Source organism: Rattus norvegicus, chromosome 8, assembly GCF_036323735.1.
Source record: "Rattus norvegicus strain BN/NHsdMcwi chromosome 8, GRCr8, whole genome shotgun sequence".
NCBI classification, from domain to species: Eukaryota; Metazoa; Chordata; class Mammalia; order Rodentia; family Muridae; genus Rattus; species Rattus norvegicus.
In genome coordinates, this window is record NC_086026.1 from 14,375,012 (window position 1) to 14,397,938 (window position 22,927).

Here is a 22,927-nt window from a genome sequence, read left to right on the forward strand (position 1 = left end):
GGAATGGTACCCAAATGAAGCCCCTTACATTCTCAAGGGATGGATGCTCTGGCCAGCATTGAGCTTCAGAGACAGTGCCTGGGCTCCATGCTACCTTCATAGGTGACTCTTGCATGCATGCCATGTTCTTTTAGGCAGACTACATGGAGACTAACCCGTAACTGTACATTGGGTGATGGTGTGTCTGCTTCCCAGTCCTGATGGCCCAGCATTTAGTTTCAAAGATGGTTATCATTAGAGTGAACTGAGCTTCCTGGTCCTGTGGATCCATTAGTACCATTTGTGTATCCATTCTAGTCTTCAGTAGGTGCCCATTGGAGTGACACATGGCAGGAGATGTGGGTTATATCAACCCATTTAGACTGCAACTTCATATCAGAGTGCTCAACTGTCAGAATGCCCCTTGCCACTTAAATTTACATGCTGAAATGCCCAGCCTTTTGTCTGCCATGACATAAAAATTTCATTCAGTTTAATAGTCACAGTTTCCTTATTTACATGTAAACAGTTGTTTAAATGTTTTTAGCACTCACTTTTATCTCATTTAGGCCCTCAACTCAAAGGTGAGGTACAAAGTGGGTCTGTCTCACTTTTAGCATGCAGTGGTGGCTAGCAAGAGGTGGGCTGCAGGGGCCATGAGCCTGATGCTCTGTGTAGACCTATTGACTTTTAGTCTTTAGAACCTACGAATAACTTGCACTTTTCTCATTTTTAGGGCAGCATAACTATTTATGTGCCGGAAGAAATGATTGCATTGTTGATAAAATCCGCAGAAAAAACTGTCCAGCATGTCGTCTGAGAAAGTGCTGTCAGGCTGGCATGGTCCTTGGAGGTAATGTTGATGTCTTCATTGATACTTTAGTGTGTCTTGCACTTCTATTATAACACTGAGTCAGAAGGATCCCAATTTTTTTCACTAATTAAGTTATTTATTCACTTTACATCTTAATCACAGTGCCTCTCCCAGACTCACCCTAACAAATCCCTCCCCCATTACCCTTTTCCTTCTCCTCAGAGAAGGGGAAGTTCCCCTTGGGTACCATCCTGCCCTGGGACATCCAGTCTCAGCAGGACTAAGGACATCCTCACCCATTCAGGTCCAATCAGATAGTCCACTTAGGGGGAGGGGATTCAAAGGCAGGAATAGCGTCAGAGACAGCACCCACTCTGTTTCAATTCTTAGAGGATGCATATGAAGACCAATCTGCACATCTGCTACATATAAGTAGGGGGCTTAGGTCCAGCCAGTGCATGCTCTTTGGTTAGCTGTTCAGGCTTTGTGAGCCAATATGGGCTTAGGTTAGTTGACTCTGTAGGTATTCTTGTGGTGTCATTGACCCCTCTGGCTCCCAAATCCTATCCCATACTCTTCAGTAAGACTCCCAAGCTCTGCCTGATGTTTTGGCGATGGTATATGGGTTTATTTCTGAGAAGCAGCTCTGCATCTGTTTCCATCAGTTTCTAAATGAAACCTCTCAGGAGATGGTTATGCTAGGCTCCTGTCTGCAAGCATAGCAGAACATCAATAAGTGCCAGGGGTTGGCTCTTTGCCATGGGATGGGTATCAAGTTGGGCAGTCATTGGTTGACCTTTCCTCAATCTCTGCTCCATCTTTATCCCTGAGTAGCTTATAGGCAGGACAAATTTTGGGTTGAAGGTTTTGTGGGTGGGTTGATGCCCCCTCCCCTCCATTGGAAGTCCCACCTGTTACAGGATGTGGGCACCTCAGTCTTCATATTCCCCCACTGGTAGGAATCTTCCCCATTCCGAGTCTCCTGCTAGTCCTAGAGATGTCCCCCAACAATTTTTTTCTTACACCCTGCCCCTTAACCAAACTTGATCCCCATCCTGGTTCTCCTCTTCACCCCCCTCCCATCCAAATCCCTCCCTTCAGCCACCTCTGATGTCTTTTTTATTTCCTCTTCTGAGTGAGATTCACACATCCTCCCTTGAGCCTTCTTTCCTACTCAGTTTCTTTGGACCTGTGGGTTGGCATGGTTAACCTATACTTTATGGTTAATGTCTACTTAGATGTAAGTACATGCCATTTGTGTCTTTCTGGGTCTATGTTACCTCACTCACGATGGTATTTTCTAGCTCCATCCATTTACTTGAAAATGTCATGTCATCCTTGCCTTTAATAGCTGAGTAGTATTCCATTATGTAAATATACCGTATTTTCTTTATCCATTCATTAGTGGAGGGACATATAGGTTGTTTTACTACACATCCTTGCTATTATGAAGAAAGCTGCTATGAACGTAGTTGAGCAAGTGTCCTTGTGGTATATAGCATACCATATGTGTTCTTTTTTGACTGGGTTACCTTACTCAAGATGATATTTTCTAGTTCCCTCCATTTGCCTGTGAACTTCATGAAGTCTTTGTTTTCCCAATTTTTTTATTCATCTTTATTCTTACTTTTTCTTGTTTGTTGTTGGTGACAATTCATACTCCCATTTGAAGCAACCAACAGTACAATCTTGCTAATTCTGTGGATTTCCAGCATGCTAAGTTCTATTGTGTATCAGTAGACTTTATGATAGTGTGTGGCCTTATCTTTAGGTAGGATGGGTTGGAGCTTAGCCACTGCTGCTTATTACCTGTGTAATTTTAAATGATTCTCAATGCCCTTTGGGGGACATTTAGCACCTTAACTGTAGAATAAGAGATCAGAGTTATCTTCGAGCTTAGAACTTGATCCTGAAGGTGTGTCAGATGCAGACTAAACAGTGACAAAATAAATGTCCATCACCACCATCAGGCTGAGAATCCACTTGATGGATATGTAGTTGTTCCCTGTACATGTCTTTGTTATTAGACTCCTTAAGGCATTTAATAAAATGGTAATAAATACAAAAAAGTTGGACCTGCAGATGATTGAGTAGGCAAAAATATTTGCCACATTCACTCAAGTTCGAACCCCAGAGCCTATGTGATGGAAGGGGAAAGCAAACGTTCTATAGTAGTACTCTGTTATCCATATATACAGCATGGCATGTGGATATGCCATTCAATCAGACATACTGAAGTCATGAGCTGTAGAGATAGTGAAATACTTGTTTTGCAAACCCGTGAATAGCTTTTTTAAAAGGTTGGCTATGGTAACTCTGACTTATGACCCAAGTTCTGGGGAGACAAAGACTAAAGTATCACTGAGCCTTGGTGGCTAGCCAGTATAGTCTACTTGGCAAGCCCCAGGGCTGTTAGTAGACACTGTCTCACAAAGGAAGAGGAGCAACACCCATGGTTATCCTTTGACCTCCACAAACACATGCGCAATATGCACACTCTTTTACACACACACGCACACACGCACACGCACAAATGAAAATATAGTCAGACTTCAAAATAATGGTTTGTTTATTTTTCAGATATTTCATATATTTTGATCATATTAGGTCTATCTATAATATTTCCAAGATTTTCCTTACTTCCCTACCCACGTAGCTTCTACCTGTTTTTCCCTTTCTCTTTCTCTCTCTCTTAAAATTAAAAAGATGTGTTATCCAGGGCCTGGCCTGGCATGTGATTGTTAGACCCTAATGACATTCCACTGGGAGATGTCTGTCGTATCCTACAGGATAATGCCTAGGAATACGTTTTGTACGAGGATAAACCTGTAAAAAGCATAATAAACCATGCATTATATGCTGCCATTAAAAGCTTTCTTTTTCCTGGTGCTGCCTAAGGCAAACTTACTTGTGTTCCCTCAGTGTCCCATATTTCTTCCTTCAGGATGTGTTATTTTTAGACCAATGTTCTTCAGATTTAAAACCTCACCCAAGTGCTATTTCCTCCCTAAAATTTTTGCCAGTGTTCTTGGGCAAGATTAACACCCAGTCAACATGCTGGCCACTTTGCAGTAACTCACTGAGTTAGAGCATTCCTGGTATTTTATGGTCTCATGATTACTGACTATTTTCCCCAAGTCAACGCCCAGGTCTCAAATGTGCTCATACAATGCCTGGCTGGGGAGGTACTCAGAAGGCAGTGACTATATCAGTACACCCACTTTCAGTACTTTTCAAGTCCTGTGTCTCAATTTCCTACTCCTTTGTATCCACATTATCTCCAGAAGTCTTTGTGACCTCCCATGTGTTAGAAAACCAGCCTTTTTCACAAGTCATGTATCTCATTCATGCTATGAGAAAGACTTGGAGATGCTGTGGTTTCTTCTGCCTCCACCCCTCCTTTTCTATGGCACTGCTATCTCTAATACAGTGGCCAACCCCCACCAGGATTATAATAATTTATCAATCATTGACAATTTGATAATGGATTTTGATGATACTTAACTCCTGCTACTCTCCCAACTCCTCTTAGCTCTATCCTACTCAACTTTGCTCTCTCTCTCTCTCTCTCTCTCTCTCTCTCTCTCTCTCTCTCTCCCTCCCCCTTCTGCCCTCCTCAAATTAATAACCCACAGAGTACAGTTTGACTTCCCACATACTTCTGGGTATGAGGTCATCCACTGATGCTTGGACAGACGATTCTTCAGGTTCTCTGTGAGGATGTGGGGTCTGATCTAGAGAGTCTCATGATGTTATTGGGCTCTGCCCTGTCATCCAAGTTTGTACAGTCTTTCATTGCCCTCTCTGTACAAACTTCCTGTCTTCCTGTCCATTCACTCCATTATTTGAGTATTCTCAAGCCAAGCTCTACCACCTCAATAATTACCATTGTATTGCCACAATTCGACATTATTACTTTTAACTAAAATTTCTCCCTCTTCTGACTTCTTTTCTCTCAACTCACTTCTCTTTCTTATTTGCTTTTTTTACCTGCCTCCCTCCCTCTTTTTCCTGTTTCTTTATATCATCAGAGAAATAAATATTTCATTGTGTCCAATGCTTACCTTGCAAGCAGGAGGACCATTTGTTTGATATCGAGAACTTACTCTTTTGAATGGCCGGGCATAGTGATTTTAGTTTTAGGCAGTAAAGACCAGCCAACTTGTCCGGGGTTGTAACAGACAGTCTCACCAACTCCAGCCCTCACAGGGCTTACACTCTGCAGTGCAGGAGGTGACCCATAGGTCAAAGAACAACAGGTTCTGTGAAAAATGTTAAACAGGTGGATGGATGAATGAGTGTCGAGGAGACAGCTAGTCCCTCAGCCTTACTCCACTTCACACCTTCATTCCATAGCAGAGCTATTTCTGAGACAATGGGTTTGACAGTGATGACTTTCCTAAAGCAGTGTGCATACATTACTAACAGTCTAAATGTACATCCAATGTATTGCCAAGAAACTGCTTATGTAGTGGTTTGCACTCATCTGTGGGAAGAATGGACTAGACCAATATGGTTTGTGTTTAGTGTATTACACACTCTGCTTAGACCTGTCCTTGCTGCTCTTGCCCACAGTTCCATCTAATCTCTATTTAGATAGTTACGTTGTAAAAGAGGCGGGTCTGAGTCTGGAAAGCAAGGGCAGTTTTTACCTGGGTGTTCATAGAAGAGCCCGGCTGTATGCTGTATCCGGCCTGTGGCCTGGTTTCAAGGGGGATAAAAGTGGGGAGAGAATAGAAGCAGGTCCACCTGGACCTTCTGTGTGCCCCTTTCATAGTGCCCTGAAAGTTCATACAATTGGCTTCTCAGAGCCCTTTAGTTAGTGAAGCCCAGGTACCTAAGGGCTTCCATTGCAAACTGGTTTCCTCCAGATGATGATCTTTATGTAGCTTTCTCTACTTGTAACACTCCCACCTCTCCAGTAAGGCAGCACACAAGACTTAAGGTTTTCACAGTGTTATGATAAGGATAAGGGAAAAGGAAATTCTGAGAGACATGGCCAAAGTTTTCAAGGAGAGTCCCAGAGTATGAACCCTTTAGAAGAAAAGGGAGAGAGGCGTTTATCCAGTAATAGTGTATGTCCAAAAAGTATAATATTTTACAGCTTCGTGAGGATTTTTGTAGGGAGTGGAACTGGAAGAAATAAGCTTGGAGCAGCAGGAACCTGGGGTTTGAAGTCTGTACATCAGAGAGTGTAGCAGTGGTCTTTTAAAGCAACTACTCTTGGTCTGTTTGCCAATAAACCCCACTTTCACAGGCAACATGTCTTCCATTCCCAAAACTGTCTTTCTCTTGTCGTCATCCATCTCTACCACCACTTATGAAGCCTGCATTCTTCTGTGTCTATACATGGTTTGCCTCCGCCTGCCTTCTCTCTTCACTACTCAGGAGCTTTGACTCGGGCTTCAAATGTGACTTTCAACAGAGTGACTAGCATCCGAGGAGAGGAAGTGAGGCTGATCTCTGGTGTGACACACACAGGCACACATGCACACACACACAGAGAGAGAGAGAGAGAGAGAGAGAGAGAGAGAGAGAGAGAGAGAGAGAGAGAGGAAAGGAAAGGAAAAGACTCAGAACTTGGGAGACAGAAGAATTCCATGCCATAGCTATATACCAAGTAGCCCGAGACCAGAGGCAGTAGCAAGGTTAACTTGGGATAAATCTGTTGCAGTTGCTCCAAATTTCTTTATAGTTCTCCTGCTTATGGTGGGATTGGAGCCAACAGTTCACTGCCCAGGGGCTGCAGCCTCATAGAGCAGAAAAGATGCAGAGCTAGGAGCATATTGGCAAAGCTTCTTTGTCCACTCTTTCGTTTCCCCATTTTTACTGCCATCCTAGGACCCAGATCTTCTCAAATCACAAAGAATTCAATCCCTATGCATAGCATACTTCCATCAGTTGACCTCTTTTATGTGTCATGGTCTATAAGAATGAAGGGAAACTAGCAATATTTAAAATGTGACAAGAATTACAAATGGGAACTTTTATGGGCTTCCTAACATGAGGGTGTGTTCTCCATTTCCCTAATACAAACTAAAACAAATATATATCCTCTTGAGTATGTGAATGAAATATTGTGTTTTGTTATAGAGTATCTAATGCCTAAAGTCAATTGAATGAGGCTATGTAGATTAAATACAGGAATTAATTATTTAAAATGGCATTTAAATTATATTTTAACTAAATGGTCTCCTCCTGCTTATTCTATGGATGAGTTCTTGCCCCCAGGAATAATTAAAGATATATTATTTTTCCTTTTTAAAAACCAGATATTTTCAGCAATGTTCCAAACCACCCCTGAAGATGTTTCTCATTTTCCAGTTTGTCTTTTCAAACAGCATGCTGTCTCCAAACAATTCAATTTCACAGTGTGCATGGCCCATAAAGATTAACAGAGTATAGCTTTTTTGTTTTGTTTTGTTTTTTAGTTTGTATTTTAGTTACAATGTTTCCCCTTTCCCTTCTCCTCCTCAATTAGCCCTTACTACTTTCCTTCAGATTCATGATCTCATTTTTCATTACTTGTTATCGCATGCTAATACATATTTGCATATGCATGTAAACTCCTAAATAGAACCTGTAGATTCTGAATAGTGTAACTTGTATGCATGTTTCAGTGATGGCCATTGGTACTGCACCAGCTAGTGCTCTGTCCTAGGGAAGGCCTCCTCTCCCTCTCCCAGCTTTCTTCAGTTGCCTAGAACTCTTTGTGTAGGGTTGAGTCCTTTTGGGCTTTCTATCATCCAGTTCGTCATGTTCATTGGTATCATCTTTGTTCAACTCACTTTTGGGCAGCCATGTTGGTGACACTTTAATACTTGTTGCTAGGAGATATAATGTCACAGAGAACTCCCTGACCTCTGACTTTTATACTTTTCTGTCTCCTTGTCCACAGTGGCCCATGAGCCTTAGATGTGGGGATGTCTTGTAGATGTATCCGTTGAGTCTAGCCTCCACAACTCTGCATCTTGGTTGGCCGTGGATTTCTGTAATGCTCCCTATCTGTCACAAAGAGAAGTTCCCTTGATGAGAGGTGAAGACTACACTTAATGGTGGATGTAAGGACAGTTGTCTATAGATGACTGTTAGGACTTGTGGTAGGGTAGTAAATTGTGGATTCCCTTCCAATAGCCATGGCTTTATTAGCACCGAGTAGTTATCGAGGTTCCCAGCACCAGGGATTGAGCAGTTTTTGTGAGATTATTTGGAGATTGAAAAAATTAGTATATTGTAGGGCTATATATTAGAAAAAAACATTGAATTGTAGCTTTCGAATACACAGTGGCCCAAGAACTCTATGAGGAACAGAAGCATAGCAGTGGCCTACCGTATTACACCATAAATGGAATTATACAGAAGTTTGTTAGCACAGTATGCAGAGATTCAATCATAGCTGATTCTTTCATTGGCAAGAATCTGCACAATAAATAAAACAATTCATGTCACCCAGAAGGGAGGTCATTAGTGAAAAAGATTAGATTTGAAGTGTCAACACAGGTTAAGTTCAGTTCAAGTTTTAGCAGTAGAAACGCTCACTCTTAAGTTTCTGTGAGCTGTAAGAGATGCATCCTCCTTGGAGTGACATCTGAGTTATTCTGAGCTGGGTCCTCCCACGTCAGGAGAAGACTGTGGAAGTAATCACAGCTTGCACACTGCTTGAAGGAGACTAGAACCTTCCTCCACCTCCTTCCTTCCATCCTTTTTGTCTTCCTTCCTCTCCTCCCTTCATCCCTTCCCCTCTTCCTTCAGTTAGATCCTCCTTTCTAAGGTTTCTGATTTCTTATACAAGCCTGAGTAAAGGTGAAATATGAGAGGACACTGGAAAATCTTGCCCAGAATTTAATAAAATCCTCTGGGGGAATGTCAGAAGAAATATGGTTTTGACATGCCAAGACATAGATTCTGCTAATGGGCTGTTTGTTCCTATCTACCCCAATGACTGTTCTCATCCTAGGAATGATGTCGAGGCCCTCTGGTCTTCTCAGTGCACATGATTCTTGTTTTTATGAATCACTTCCCTGGCTTTTCACAGGTCACAGTGAACTTTTACATTTAGTTCACTGCTGTGCATTACTGAGTAGGAAGATAGTTCCACCCCTAAGGATGGTAATATATCTTCTCAGTAAGGCTTCATGTGCTTAAATTCTTGCCTTTAGAAAAACATTTCTGAATAATGACTCAAAGACTGGTTGGGGAGAAAGACGGGGGGGCATAGGGAGAGAGAGAGAGAGAGAGAGAGAGAGAGAGAGAGAGAGAGAGAGAGGAGAGATTCCTTTTACATTTGTAGGAAGAATGCTATAGCACCATGAAAATGACTAGCTCTTTGAAAAATAATGAGTTTCTGAATAGAGCAATAAGTAAATGAACAAGTCACTAATTAAATGAATGTTCATTGGAATGTTGTTGTAGCTAAGGTTCTTTCTGTAGAGAGTCATACACTTAATGTTGAGTGAGGAAACCAGTCTCTGCCTGACTCCCCTCACCTCTCCTCCACCCACATTCAGCTGAGCTTCTCTTCACATAGAGGAGGATGTCCTGGGATGATGAGAATGAGTCATAAGGCAAATTCTCCTACACCGCACTTCCATCCATGCTTCCTCTGGAGAATCCCCAAATATGAATTTCTGGACCCAAAAATGTGCAAACATATATTCAGAAGTCTGAGAGCTTGTTCTGACCCTTTGTTTAAAAAAACAAAAGCCAAAAAAACAAAAAACAAAAACCCTGAAGCCATGATTCTCTTTTTGAGGCAATTGTGGATGATGACTGTTTCTTATTTCTCTGGACTTCACCCTGTCTTCCCCTTCACAGACAAATTCTTTCCTATCCTTTGAGCCAGCATTACGATAGACAACCACCATACCCCTGGCTTTGCTCGCCCACCACTACCCTGAATTCTGTAGCATCAAGCTGTCTTCTTATCACTGTCTAGGTGTCTGCTACACAGCCTCTCTCACAGGTGAAGCAGAGACCACTGAGTTGCAGTCTCAATTTTCAGCTTAACATTCTTCTCTGTTCATCTGGAGCTACTCTTAGTCCTGCTGTCCAGAGCTGTGTGAAGAATCTGCCAGAACCTTTTATTCTCCAGGTACAGATTGAGTAGAGAAACAGGGGTTCAAATTTTTATTTTTCAGGTAATATTGAGTGATTGAGAGAACACAAATGTTTTAAACTCAGCTCTTACATAGTTGACCAAATGATTGCATTGACATCTTTGTTCTCTTTGAATATATGTAGACACATTTTGGGGACTGGAAATTGTAGGTGGATCCTGGCATGACAATGAGGGACCAAGTGGCATCAGTACACTAGTTGCTGCTAGAGCTTAGTATGAGGCAGCATTCCGGGCCTTGCACATTGGCCATTGTTCCCTGTTAATCTGAAGTCATAACTTTTCCAAAAACATTCTTCCATGATTCCTTACAAATACTGGGGAGAGACATGTAAAAATTCTCCCAGACTAGTGTGATATGCATTAAGACACTCATGAAGTCAGAGGATCCCCGTCGATCCTTAATGCCTGTTCAGCCTCATCCCGTGTCCCTGTCCTATTCCCAGAAGCTTGGGGACCTCATCGAGGCTGCATTTTAGCTTCTGACACCATGCCGATGCTTCATTTCCTACAACAACGAGTGCTGTCGCATGAAGGTGTCACACCACACTTTCAAGACCAAATGTTTCCTGCAGGAATAAAGAAAAACAGCAAAAGAGAGGGTGTGCCGGTGGACAAATAGCCACAAGCATTCAGAGTTCTCTTCATCACTGCTCTCGTTCATGTGCACAGCCCATGGTGTGAGGACCACACCAGACCAGCATCCTTCTAACAGCTCTTCCTGATTTGCTCCTCTTTCAGAGAATAGTTAGACGTAGCATTTCACTGGTGCCTCTCCCTGGTCATTTCCCACTCAGAACCTTTAATTGGTTGTATACTGTAGTCAGTTCAGTATTCTAGTTCATGATTCTTCTATGGGTTGTGTAGTTCAGTTTTATATTTTCTATCTTAATGAGGAGTTTAAAAATATGGGTGTGTGTGTATTTATGTGTAATGTGTGCGTGTTTGTGTCTATGCATTTTTTCATGTGTCTGTGGAGGCCTAAAGTTGATGCCTGGTGACATTCTCAATCTCTTTCCACTTAATTTAGTCAGCTGATATCTCTTTGAAACTGAAGCTTCCTAATTCAAGCTGGATTAGCTAGCCAGCTTTCTCTAGGGAACTAGTCTCTTCCGAATAAATGCTGGAATTATGACAGCTTGTTTTACACTTGAAGATACACCAAATTGTCTCTCCAGACCTAGTATTTATTTTATATCAGTCGTTGTACTTGTTTATTTAACAAAGTTGTCTCTTTTGTGAGAATAACTTATTTTTTAATTCTTTATTAATTATATTGCAAACAATAACTCTAAAATCCAAATATTCAGTTACCTGCTTAATACTATTATAGCATGCTGGTAAATCCAATCTATTTCCCATTGATGGTGATATCAGTATTCCATTTGGCTTCCATTGGTCACTCGGGATTTTTAACAATCAGCCCATTAAAGTTCTTAAAGAGCTAGCAATCAAGTCTTATATACAATAGTGAGCCAAGGACAGCACAGTGGTGACTGACTGCTGTTTTTCACTTCTTGTACTTTTAAAATTTTGGACCACAGGCTCCTTATTCAGTAGAATTTAGTTCTGTGTGGCTTTGACTGAAGTTGTGTCTTTCACAGAGCATTTACATTGGGCTATTCCAGACACTTGGGGATTGCAACAGTGAAGAACAACTTTTAACACTGACTTTTTGCCCTTGGTTTCCCATGTCTTGCAAGGAGGGTGATGACAAGCGTCAGAGCCTCATGAGGGAGCCTGTGATTTTGAATTATGAACAACCATATATCAAGTGGAGAGAGAAAGAATTGCTTCATCCACAGTCACACAAAGTGTCCTTTTATTAGGGACCTCCAGGCAACTTACTGACATTTCCAAGAGCTGAGACACACAACAATAGAGGTATTTGATTTAATAGCAGTATATGCTTCTGTCCTCCAATTACATTTACATATAAAAGCATAATCTTAAGGACACTGTGTACATTTTTCAAATGATAGAAAAATCATGTAAATGAATAAACCTATCTGTCAGTTGAAAATTTTGTTTCCATTTATGTAGGTTAGTGGTGGGGTCCGGCTTCCTTTCTACCACAGGGCTTGGCCGCTTGAGGAGGCAGGATGTGGGAAGTTGACCTGCAAGGAGGTCAGGGCTGTCAGGTTCTCAGGCTCTTGGGCATCCAGGCGCCACTGGGATGCCGCAGGAGAGCTGAGATCAGAATGGGGGGCCTGCGGGGCTGGATTTAGCCCAGGGCGGAAGGGGGAAAAGGGGAGGCTCTAGCTGGTCCCGCAGGCAGAGTCCCTCGGTTGGTGAGTAGTGGTGGGCTTGGGCTTGGTGGTGGCTGCAGCTGGGAGCTCAGGGAGGCTTTCTTCTTCAGAGATTAGACAGTGGCTCTGTAGGCAAAGGCCTTCTCCGTGACTCCCCAGGACGGATCCCTATAAAAGAGGCAGTCCATGGTTTCAAGGCGTTTGTTGTCATGGCAGAAAATGATGAGTAATAAGGTACCCCTCTTTTCAGAGTGGGCCTGAAACTAAATACCTTTTGTAGGGATGAGTGTCTAGGAAGGGAAATTCATTGGCTAAGCCTCCAGGTCTTTAGATACCTCATTATAATGGAGATCTGTCTTGAGCTTATGTGACCTGTGTTCACATCCTCTACCTGTGAAGGAGCTTGCGCATTCCCCTTACTGACTGATGGTCACAAATCTATGGACGGCTGCAGGCTATTGAGCAGCCTGACTTCCTGGGAGTCAGGCGAAAATGCCTACCATCCCTTCAAAACTCAACGAGGAACCATGGTCCCTTTCACTCTCCCACAGTTTAGAGGACAATGTCACACGTTTTGATGTTAGAAGTGCCTTGGCGGGCTGCTTGGGATAGAGTCTATGACTCCAGGAGCACGAGGAAGTTAAAGTATTTGCTAATTTGACCCACTGAAGACAAGAGATGGGCTCCTATACTGCTGGGGAAGGAGCACATGTGCACAAAGAGGTGATGGGGAAATCAGCTGTGTGTGCATCTTCAACTGCTCAGAACTTCACTAAAGTTTTCTGAGAAGATCATGCATGCCACTGCCCTTCCTCTGTCCCCTAGATCTGTACATTGCCTTTCGAGTGTCTAATATGAGTGAACAAGCCCCCAGCCATCTGTATTGCTTTCTTCCCTTGATGAGCTACTGTGTCTTGTCAAATGTCTATATCTATATCTCTCTATCTAATCTCTCTCTATCTAATCTCTCTCTCTCTCTCTCTCTCTCTCTCTCTCTCTCTCTCTCTCTCTGTGTGTGTGTGTGTGTGTGTGTATGTGTATGTGTACATGTATTTGTATATGTATATATTCCTTGAAGTTTAGGAAGTGACTTTGTAAAGGTTTTGCCCTGCCCCGGCCTGTTTTTCTTGGGCAGTGATAAACACTTTTGATCTGAAAGTTGGAGTCTTTGTAGATGCCTTAGTGTCTGCCTTAAAGGCAGGCTCGCCCATTCTCCTTCTCCCTCTCATGGTCCCTGGTCAGAATCTCGGAACTGTCACTTCAACATTGACTCTACACCCATTATCTTTCCTCTGTTCCCATGAGTCTTAGTCCTTCAACAAACTAGTAGGGAAAGTTTTCTCCTTTAAAATTCACATGGCTGACACCATTTGTTACACTCATGAGCTCTCATTTCAGTATCACAAGTGTGTTCTTATTCCAAGATGGTTCCGATGTTTGCCCTGCCACCTCATATTGCCTTATTCTCCTTTTTGTTTATCTTCAATGCTTGTGTTTCTTAACACTTAGATGCCACTGTCTCTTTGCTATGTGTTGAATGATCTAGGTAAGGGAAGGATGGCTCCTCTAATCAAACACTGATCACCTATGACAGAAGATGCCACTGTACATGTGACTGTTAGAGACAATTCATGAAGAGGAAAATGAAAAGCAAACACAAGTAATTTTCCTTCGCCTTTCATTTTTCCCCATCAAGTATCAAACACAATTAACAGTGCTGGCCTCAAGGTTAAAGCGCTTGCTGCCTAAGAATGAGGACTAGAGTTCAAATCTCCTAAAACCTTTCATGGTGCTGTGGAGGTGAAGCAACCCTGCTCTAATTCCAGCCTCAAGCTGGTTGGTGAGACTGAGAGACCCTGTGTCAGTGAACGAGGTGAAGAACACCTGAGGATGATTCCAAACACCAACCTCGGGCCTCCATATACATGCACACGGACCTGCACAAGCACACACACACTCATACATACACACCTATACATGTATCCCTGTATATATGCTACACACACACACACACACACACACACACACACACACACACACACACTTACACATGTGTTTCCACACATTCACAACACTCACACATATGCACATGTAGTGGAAAATGGGGGAAAGTAATTGATTATTATTAGTGACTGTCATTGTATATGAGCCATTTAATATGCATAATTATACTTTATCCTGTGACTAATTTAAAAACGAGTTGCTTAGTATTGACTGGGTAAAATAATAACACTAGAAATACAACTTTTACAAAATTGCAGAACTTGCATGAAGATATGGCCATACCATAATTCATTATTTATTATAATATACTACTGCCGATGAGAAGAGTCATTACATCTGTTCTAAGCACTTTTGGAAGAACAGGCTGACACACTCATGGTGGGAGGTAGATTATAGATTTAGTAAGATTCTAACAATTCAGCTCTTTAGGAAAAGATCTCTTAATAATACTATTTTGCATCTTAAAAATAATTCTCCTAATGTTCAAAGTCCTCCCTTAGATAAATTGCTTGATTTCTTCAGTCTGAAGGTTTCAAAATAAAGGCACTTAGGAGAGCCTCGGTGGGGTCAGGTGAGAATCTTTCCGTGACTCCATTAGCTCATGTTGCCATATTCCCTCAGCTCACTATGCATTGTGCTACATCTATTTTGTTTGTAGTATGTCCAGTGTTTAGCATGAGTTTCTTCTTTGTTCAAGGGCCTTTTTTGTTTTGTAACATCAAAATAAAATACCCATTAAAGAAGGCTCTGTGCTATCCAATGCTGTGAACTCAGATTCGTACTCAAGGTCTGGCGCATGGCACCACTAAACATTTCCCTTGAAAATAAAAGATAAATGAAAATGGCCTGTGAGTGGCACATTCGCCCTGCTCCATCTGCGCCTCATAAAGTTGACAAATCACTAGAGTTCCACAAATCTCATCCCTAATATGCAAACACTAATATTTCTTCAAAAGTTTAATCTATTAATCAGGACACTGGAATAACCCAGTTCAACATTGGGTTACTCATTGACTTATGAAAGATTGAGCATAACCATGAATGTTTCCTATATTTGTTCAAGTTACATTTTAGATAATCAGTATGCCAAGAAGTTGGGGTTGTTATTGGGGGAATGTTGCGGTATGTTAAAAAAAAATGATTCTTTTATCCTGCACTAGATCCTACACTGCAGTGCCACAAGACATCTCTTAGATATTTTCATCTCAGTCAGCAAAGCATCTCACCTGCTTTGCTCCATCCCATATCACACTGCCAATGGCTACTCTCTGTGCCCAGCAACAATCTCTCTACCCATCCAGTTCCCAAGGCAAGCTGCCATCATGCCAGACATACACATCCCAGTTCCATGGTGGGTCCAGTGTCTAGCCATTACACACTCTCTTGAACTCAATTAAGTAGCCACCTGAAAGATCACACAACACAATAACATCTGATCCATTGGTAAGATATAATTTGCTCATCTAGACATACAAAGCCCTGTACACATTCATCCCTTAAGAATATTCATAACAAATGTAAATGTGCAGAGAGGAATCATAATATCCACCTCCATGTTCTCTCGGCTGCTTCTCCTCCTCTCACTCCTCTCTCCTCTTCCTCTAAAACTTTTCTCCCGCCCATCCTTTCTTCTCATCCAAAGATAGGCCTTGCTATATCTTGTACCTGCCTTCACCTGCATAATGAAATCATCCTACAGGGGAAGACTTTTTGTTTTATAAAACATCTAATCAGTGTGTAAACGTTTACTCTGGTTTTGAAAAAGGCACCAGTATTTCAGTGTAATCAAATACTTAACCCAGAACAGGGAAAAGAAGAAAGAGGGAGAAAGTGCATCATAGTAAAAAGCAAAGGATTGTGGGTTGCCATAGGAAACAGGGTGGCTGTCACATGGAGGGGACTAGGGTTTAAAAGGGTTTTCCGTGTTGCTGGCCACGTTAAGTAATTATCTTTTCATCTAAGTATTTACTTTTCAGTGAATGCTTTGCTCTACATTTTTCTTCTGTGTTTATATCATAAAGTGTAACTAAATACTTGTAAGGAAACACTTAGGAGGTGTGTGCTGAGGAGGGTTAGAGAAGAGGTGAGGTCACAGTGCTTCCCATACTTTCCTTTTCTTGTCCATTTTATTCTCTCTCTCTCTCTCTCTCTCTCTCTCTCTGCCTCTGTCTATGTCTCTGTCTCTTCCCTTCCCCCTCTCTCTCTGCCTCTGTCTATGTCTCTGTCTCTTCCCCTCCCCCATCTCTCTCTTTCTCTCTCTGAGAGTGTGTATGTGTGTGCGTGTGTGTGTACGTGTGAGAGTATATGTGTCAGTCTGTTTGTTGGTCTCTCTAGTGTTGGTCTTCACACATGCCAGACAATTACCTTGCCACTGAGTTGCATTCCTGATGCCTTTATAGTTTATATTCTGAGACAAGAGTTTTCATTACTAAGTTGCCAAAGTTGGCCTTGAATTCCAACATTTTATACTGTCAGTTTGAATGTCTGCTGTTTGAGCAATGTGATTAAAATGTTAAGCATATAATTATCATTGTAAGTTAAAGTGTACTAAAAGAAATAAGAATTCAGAAGAAAAACTACATCGAGTTATCATTAGGATTGAGGGAGGGTATGTCATATTAGCTATTAACTATTGCATTGTTAAATAGGAACCAACCATTAAAAATTATCCAAATCCAATTCTGTGCTGTTGCCTGAAAATTCTTCCCTAAATCTCCTCACAAAACCTCACTCCATGAAGACTTGGCCCACAATGTATCCCAGGGAGAGGGGCAAGGAGCAGGCTAGCCAGGGCCTTTACATCAGATACCCTGAGCTCTTGAGCTGAGCACTTCTCTCCTGCTCCAACAACAGGTGTAAAGACCCCACTCCTCACCTCTTCCCAACCTACAAATGAAGTCAATAGTTTTCACTTTAAGACTGCAGTGAGACTATATTACACATCTGCAAACTTTGTTTACTGTGCGAGCTCTGTACGTCTGACTTTTCTTCTCCTTAGTGACATATTTCTTTCCCAAGAACCTTGTCTGCTTTCTACACGGGATTTTCAACTTTTTCTCCTGTTGACTCTGGGAACTCTGCCCCTGAGACGTTCATGGAGTTTCAAAGCACAACTCTCATTCTTTGTCATTATGCCAGCGCCTGAACCAAGAACGAAGTACGTTAGCACTGTCTACTACCAGTATATGGTAGGAACTGGGACAACCATATCTCACCACCTACAACAGTAACTTCTGTCCACTCAGGTCCCCCAGTCTAATGCCTAATATAGAAGGGTGTTGTCCTAACTGGGCTCTGTGCTGTAGAAGCAAACAGATGTCTGAGTCACATTAAGAGCAAGAGCCAAGCTACTGCCATCTCTGCTCCAAGAGAGTCCAACCTTTTGCAGACCTGTGTTGTGTGACAATGTTCCCAGAATGAAATGAGCAAATACCTGCTTGTCCCAGAAAGGAACTGACAACAGACAAATATAAATGATACTTTCAAAGTCCAATGTGCTGAACCAGTGAGATTATTGGGGTCATTTATAGAACCATTGACAATCCAGAAGCACCTATATCACCAAAGGCCACCCTAACATGGTGACATTTCAGGAAAGATGGAACCCTGAAGTACTCTTCATGGCTTACAGGCAGCTCAACATATTGAAGAGTTCTTCTTCAAGGTAGGAAGGAAGGACTTCCTCCCCTGGCCACTGCATCTAAACCTTGGAGGTGTCATCAGGAATCTTTGAGTTCTCCCAAACTCACTAATGTTTTTTACCTCCTCAGTGTCATGAGCCTCCTGAGCTGTGCAACGATTTGTCATCTTGAGATGTGTTCATATACAGTGATTGCTATCCCAAACACATATGGCCTATCGGCCATAGGTGGACATTACAGTCACTGGGACTCTCCCAGAACCATGGCACAGGCCTTCACATTGAAAAGCTATGCCAGATTCAGGATATCTTGAGCTGAAATCTAGCCCATTCTCAGTCACAAAGTCTTCCTCTGGTTCACTCCCAACATGTTGTGAAGCAGCGGTCTTCATAAGCATACAGGTGCCCATCTATATGTTCTCCCACCCAAGCTTTACCCAGGACCAATCCCGCTTAGCCTCTGAGATTGGTAAGTATGGAGGCATTCAGGGTAACCTGACAACAACCAATCTGTTCTCAAAAGCTAATTCCTTCTGAGCTTTGCCCTCATTCTTTTCCTTTTGAATATACAGTCATTCACCAAAATAGGAATTCTATAAGTTAACTAGAAATACATATATTCTGCAAGCACAGATAATAGGGTGAAAATTGTGTCTTCCCTTAATTTTGGTTATTTAGATGTTGCAGCAGTATGTAGAGTTATTTTAAGAAACAAATGAATCTGCTGAAATTGTATGGAAGATGTTGTGGGCTTTACATAATGGACGTGAATTATAATAGGTTCATAAAGAATAAAACCCAAAAGAAGACTCACAACGGTGATGAACCCTGTTTGCATGAATGTAGCCTGGGCCTCCAGCTTTGGAAGGCAATCCTGTTGTACAAGTGATCAATCCTGAAGTTGGTGTCTTTTAAACACTACTCACCTTAGTAGATATCTTTTCACTCAAGGCTCCATAACCTCTGCTTGGTCCTGATGTGAATACAAGCACTCTGTCAACCCAGACAGTACTGTTATTATTTACCCCAAATCTGATGCCTATCATTTACATTCTCCTCCTCCTCCTCCTCCTCCTCCTCCTCCTCCTCCTCCTCCTCCTCCTCCTCCTCCTCCTCCTCTCTCTCTCTCTCTCTCTCTCTCTCTCTTTGGGATAAGGTCATATGTAGTGCAGGCTGGCTTTAGACTTACCACATCATTCAAGTAAGGATGCCTGGAGAGCTCCCACCTCTCACCATGCCTGCCTGACTCTGTTTCACTTCCAGATTAATGATAAGGTGTATACAGCACAGTGGTTATAAGGCTTAAAAAATACACTGCTAGAATAATGGATTCCTATGTGTTTACACAAAGTTCTTTTCTTTTTGTCTTCTCTGTAGGTCGTAAGTTTAAGAAGTTCAATAAAGTCCGAGTTATGAGAGCCCTCGATGGTGTTGCTCTCCCCCAGTCAGTGGGCCTTCCTAATGAGAGCCAGACCCTGGGCCAGAGAATCACATTTTCACCAAATCAAGAGATTCAACTGGTTCCGCCACTCATCAACCTGCTCATGAGCATTGAACCTGATGTGGTTTATGCAGGGCATGACAACACAAAGCCCGACACTTCCAGCTCTTTGCTGACCAGTCTCAACCAACTAGGCGAGAGGCAGCTGCTTTCAGTAGTCAAATGGTCTAAGTCTCTGCCAGGTAATTGGTACATGGTATCATGCATCAAAAGGTACTATGTTTGTGGCACTATCTGAATGTGAAAATAGTCGTACAAAAAGTCAACCACCATGTAAAGAGCACCATATGCTTTAGTGGTTCATAATGCTTGGTAAATGTCACATTTTGCTTGTTTAGTTGATAGAGCACCAGGTTAGCATGCATAAGCCCTTGGATCAATCCCCAACAACACTTGCACTCAGGCAAGACTCATATAGACTATGGGAACCCAGAGAAGTAGAGAACACATTAAGGTTGGCCAACTGCTACCTACATGAAATAGTTAAGAATAGCTAAGTGTACGTGTTAAATCACAAATATAGTAATTCAGAAAAAGACATGTCAGCCATCCCTTTAGATCACCTAGTTCTTTCTAAAACCTAACTGAAGCTTTCGATCTGTTGGAGAAAAGATCAACATGTAACAACATGTAACTCCTGTAACACATCAAAACAGCACTTGAAGTACCTATATAAAGTCAGTGAGGAATACAGAAGTCCTAGGTCATTAGGAGTCTGGAAAGACAGACAGACTTCAATCTTGGTTCTTCTCATCACACCAAGAGAAGCAGGATATGGACCAGCAATCCCGAGAACCTGTGTGTTTACGGAAGTGCTTCACTGACTTAACTGGTGAGATGTGTCCCTCTGTGTGGCTCTTCAGCAGCCACATGGCTGCTCGCATTCCAACGATGCATTTCTCACCTGGTTGAGCCTTAGATGCAGAGACAGGTGAAGACTAGCAGTTGTTTGTGTGGGCCTTAACCTCGTGATTAGAACAGAATGATTCCTTCAAAAATCATGTGTTCCTTACACCAATAGCATCCTTGTAATGCTCACTTTTCTGACACATGGTCAAGAATCAAATGCATTATGTCCTTTTTGTCCTGAAAGAAATCCAATTCAGTTTTTATTTTTATCTTTTTAAGACTCCCCTCCCAATTTATCTGAATACATTTCTTGGCTATTATTCTACCTAAAAGGTTTGAAATAAAATGGATGAATTGTTATCGAACATCCAAGGTTATATGAAACAGAAAACAGATTCTTGTTTGTTAGGCCTTCAAACGGATATGTATTGAGAAAAATTAATAAAACTTGCTATTCTAATGGAGATGAAGTAATCCTACAGATGAGTCAGAGCGCCCAGCTTTTCACTTGCTTTGCCATAGCTGACAGGCCTTGGATGGTTAACGGTTTTCTTCAACAAAAAAAAAAGTGGCTATCACATTTGATAGATCTTTACTAAGTAAGTGGCTTAATAGCATTGATATAAATAATTCTGTTTTTAAAGTGGGTGTTTAGCTGTGCTTTGATTTTCTGTCTTCATTATCTGAAAATGCTGGCTTCCTTGGCCGCTGTTGCTCTGGGTCATTGTTTCTCTAGCTTGTATTTTTGGAGACTCTTTATTGTTTAAGATGATTTTACCATCAGCTAGTAAAGTTTAAAAAGAGAGCAATTAAAAAGAACACTTATTCACTTAAGATAAAAGCTGTTTTAAGTTTAAATGTTTATAGATCAAGATATTCTGACCTCCACACATCCTTGAAGAAACAATGAGAAGAAATATGAGGACTGAATTTGGCAGGGACTTTTTAAGTGCTGAAGAATATAATTTACAGGTGGCACATCAAAACAGTGGTCACATCTTTACGATTCCCTCAGTTTCTATCAATGATTCACAAAGGCAACATTGAGATGATCAAGCGTTTGTGTGGACTGCACTTTCTTTAGGCCACACTGGCAAACGGTGACTTTAAAAAGGACACTGTAAAGTGGATGCAGACACGCTCAAGGAGCCGTGATTAACTCCTCCGAGAAGAGCTGGAAAGGACATACATTTAAGATTGTTCTTGTTGCCTTTCTCGTCGCTGTGGCCTACTAACAAGTCCCGTAGGGAAGCAGAGGATTGTTTGGGCTTAGAAGATGGTACAGGCCATCACAGAGGGGGAGACACGGTGGTAGGAGTGTGAGACAACCGTCCCATTGTGCCCAGTCAGTGGGAGACAGAGGTCAATGCTGGTGTGCAGTGAACTTGCACCTTTGTGTCCAGTTGGAAATCCCAGGCATAACCGTTGACAATGATTTGGGTGGATCTTCTTTCTCCAATTAACACTGTGGAAATGTCTTGACAGGCAGGCCCAGGGTTTTGGTCCCTAGCTGGTTTGAAATCCAGGCAAGTTAATAAGAGTAACCATGACATTGATTCAGTGTTATTAGATACTCTGAAGTAATGTCAGCTGCCTTTACACAAGGTTATGGTTCTTATTTAGTGACTAAATGAATGCTACCACGTGCCTGCGGAGAGCAGAACTTAGCAATTAAATCGTGCTGCTAGGACAGAAAGCCAGAAGGCGAGCTCACGGCATGTAAGGACTGGATGCTGCACACCTTTGCATCTGGGCACCTGCTTTGCACAGAAGACAAGTGTATTTTATTCAGTTACTTGTTTACAATGATGTTATTAATTATGTGGAAAATAAACTTTTGTTAAAGGAGCCTTAACAATAAGCCAGATTGTGAAATTGCATATTAACCGTGAAAATGTAGCTGCATTCATTCATGTATATATGCTGTTGGAAAACCTGGTGACAGACCAGCTCATTCTTTTGAGACAGTAAAGTGTACATCAAAGTCTGATGAAAAGAGCAAGTTCAGAAGCCGAGGTAATCAGTGAGGCTCTCGGTGCGGTGCCGCAGGGGCTCTGGGGTCTGCACTTCCCAGGCAGAGGCTCTTCTCTCTTTCTCCTCACTCTAGTTGTCACTGACCTGTTACCATAATTACAGCTAATTTTACTTCTCTCCAATAATATTTCAGAGATGTTTTAATTTAATGAGAACATGTGAGATGCCATAACCTCAAGGTATTATATTTATAGACCATCTCATAGATACACTCCATTTGCCGACATTTTAACATCTGTGTATGGATGACTTTGTGTGATATTGTTTTTATTGTCTTGAGTAAGCACTGTGTTCCTGGTTAAGGTGTGAAGCAAGGTGTTACCTACTAAATTTTAAAGCTTAACAATACACATTCCTTCTATTAAAGAACTTTCAACCTAGGGAGAGAGCGGAGACACCTGACAATAGAAGACACAGAAGTTGAGAAAACAGGGACAGATAAATGGCTTTAGCACGGGGTTCTAAAGGAATGGCAAGGAGACTCATTAACTGTGTAAAGAGAAAGCACGGTCATTGGAAGAATCAGTGTGCCCGAGAGTATAGGAAAGAAACTGTGAGTGAAATTTGGTTAGTGATAAATGAAAACACAGGAGACAGTCAGTAGCTCTCCATCTTTCAAATACAGGGATTCTTAAAAACATCAGGAGTTGAATTATTCAGTTACCCCTCTCCCTGCCCAATGAAAGGTTTTAGTAGTTGCTGAGAGAATGCATCTGCGTAGAAGAACTGGTGGATACTGTTG

At 41.8% G+C, this 22,927-nt stretch overlaps 1 protein-coding gene across 1 annotated transcript in view; it reads left to right on the forward strand.

The window, feature by feature from the left end:
- Pgr (progesterone receptor) overlaps positions 1-22,927 on the forward strand; it is a 58,874-nt gene that overhangs the window by 20,614 nt on the left and 15,333 nt on the right. The window contains exons 3-4 of the mRNA NM_022847.2: positions 716-832; positions 19,179-19,484. Of these exons, the coding sequence (NP_074038.2) occupies positions 716-832; positions 19,179-19,484 (423 nt within the window). The remainder of the gene's footprint in view (positions 1-715; positions 833-19,178; positions 19,485-22,927) is intronic.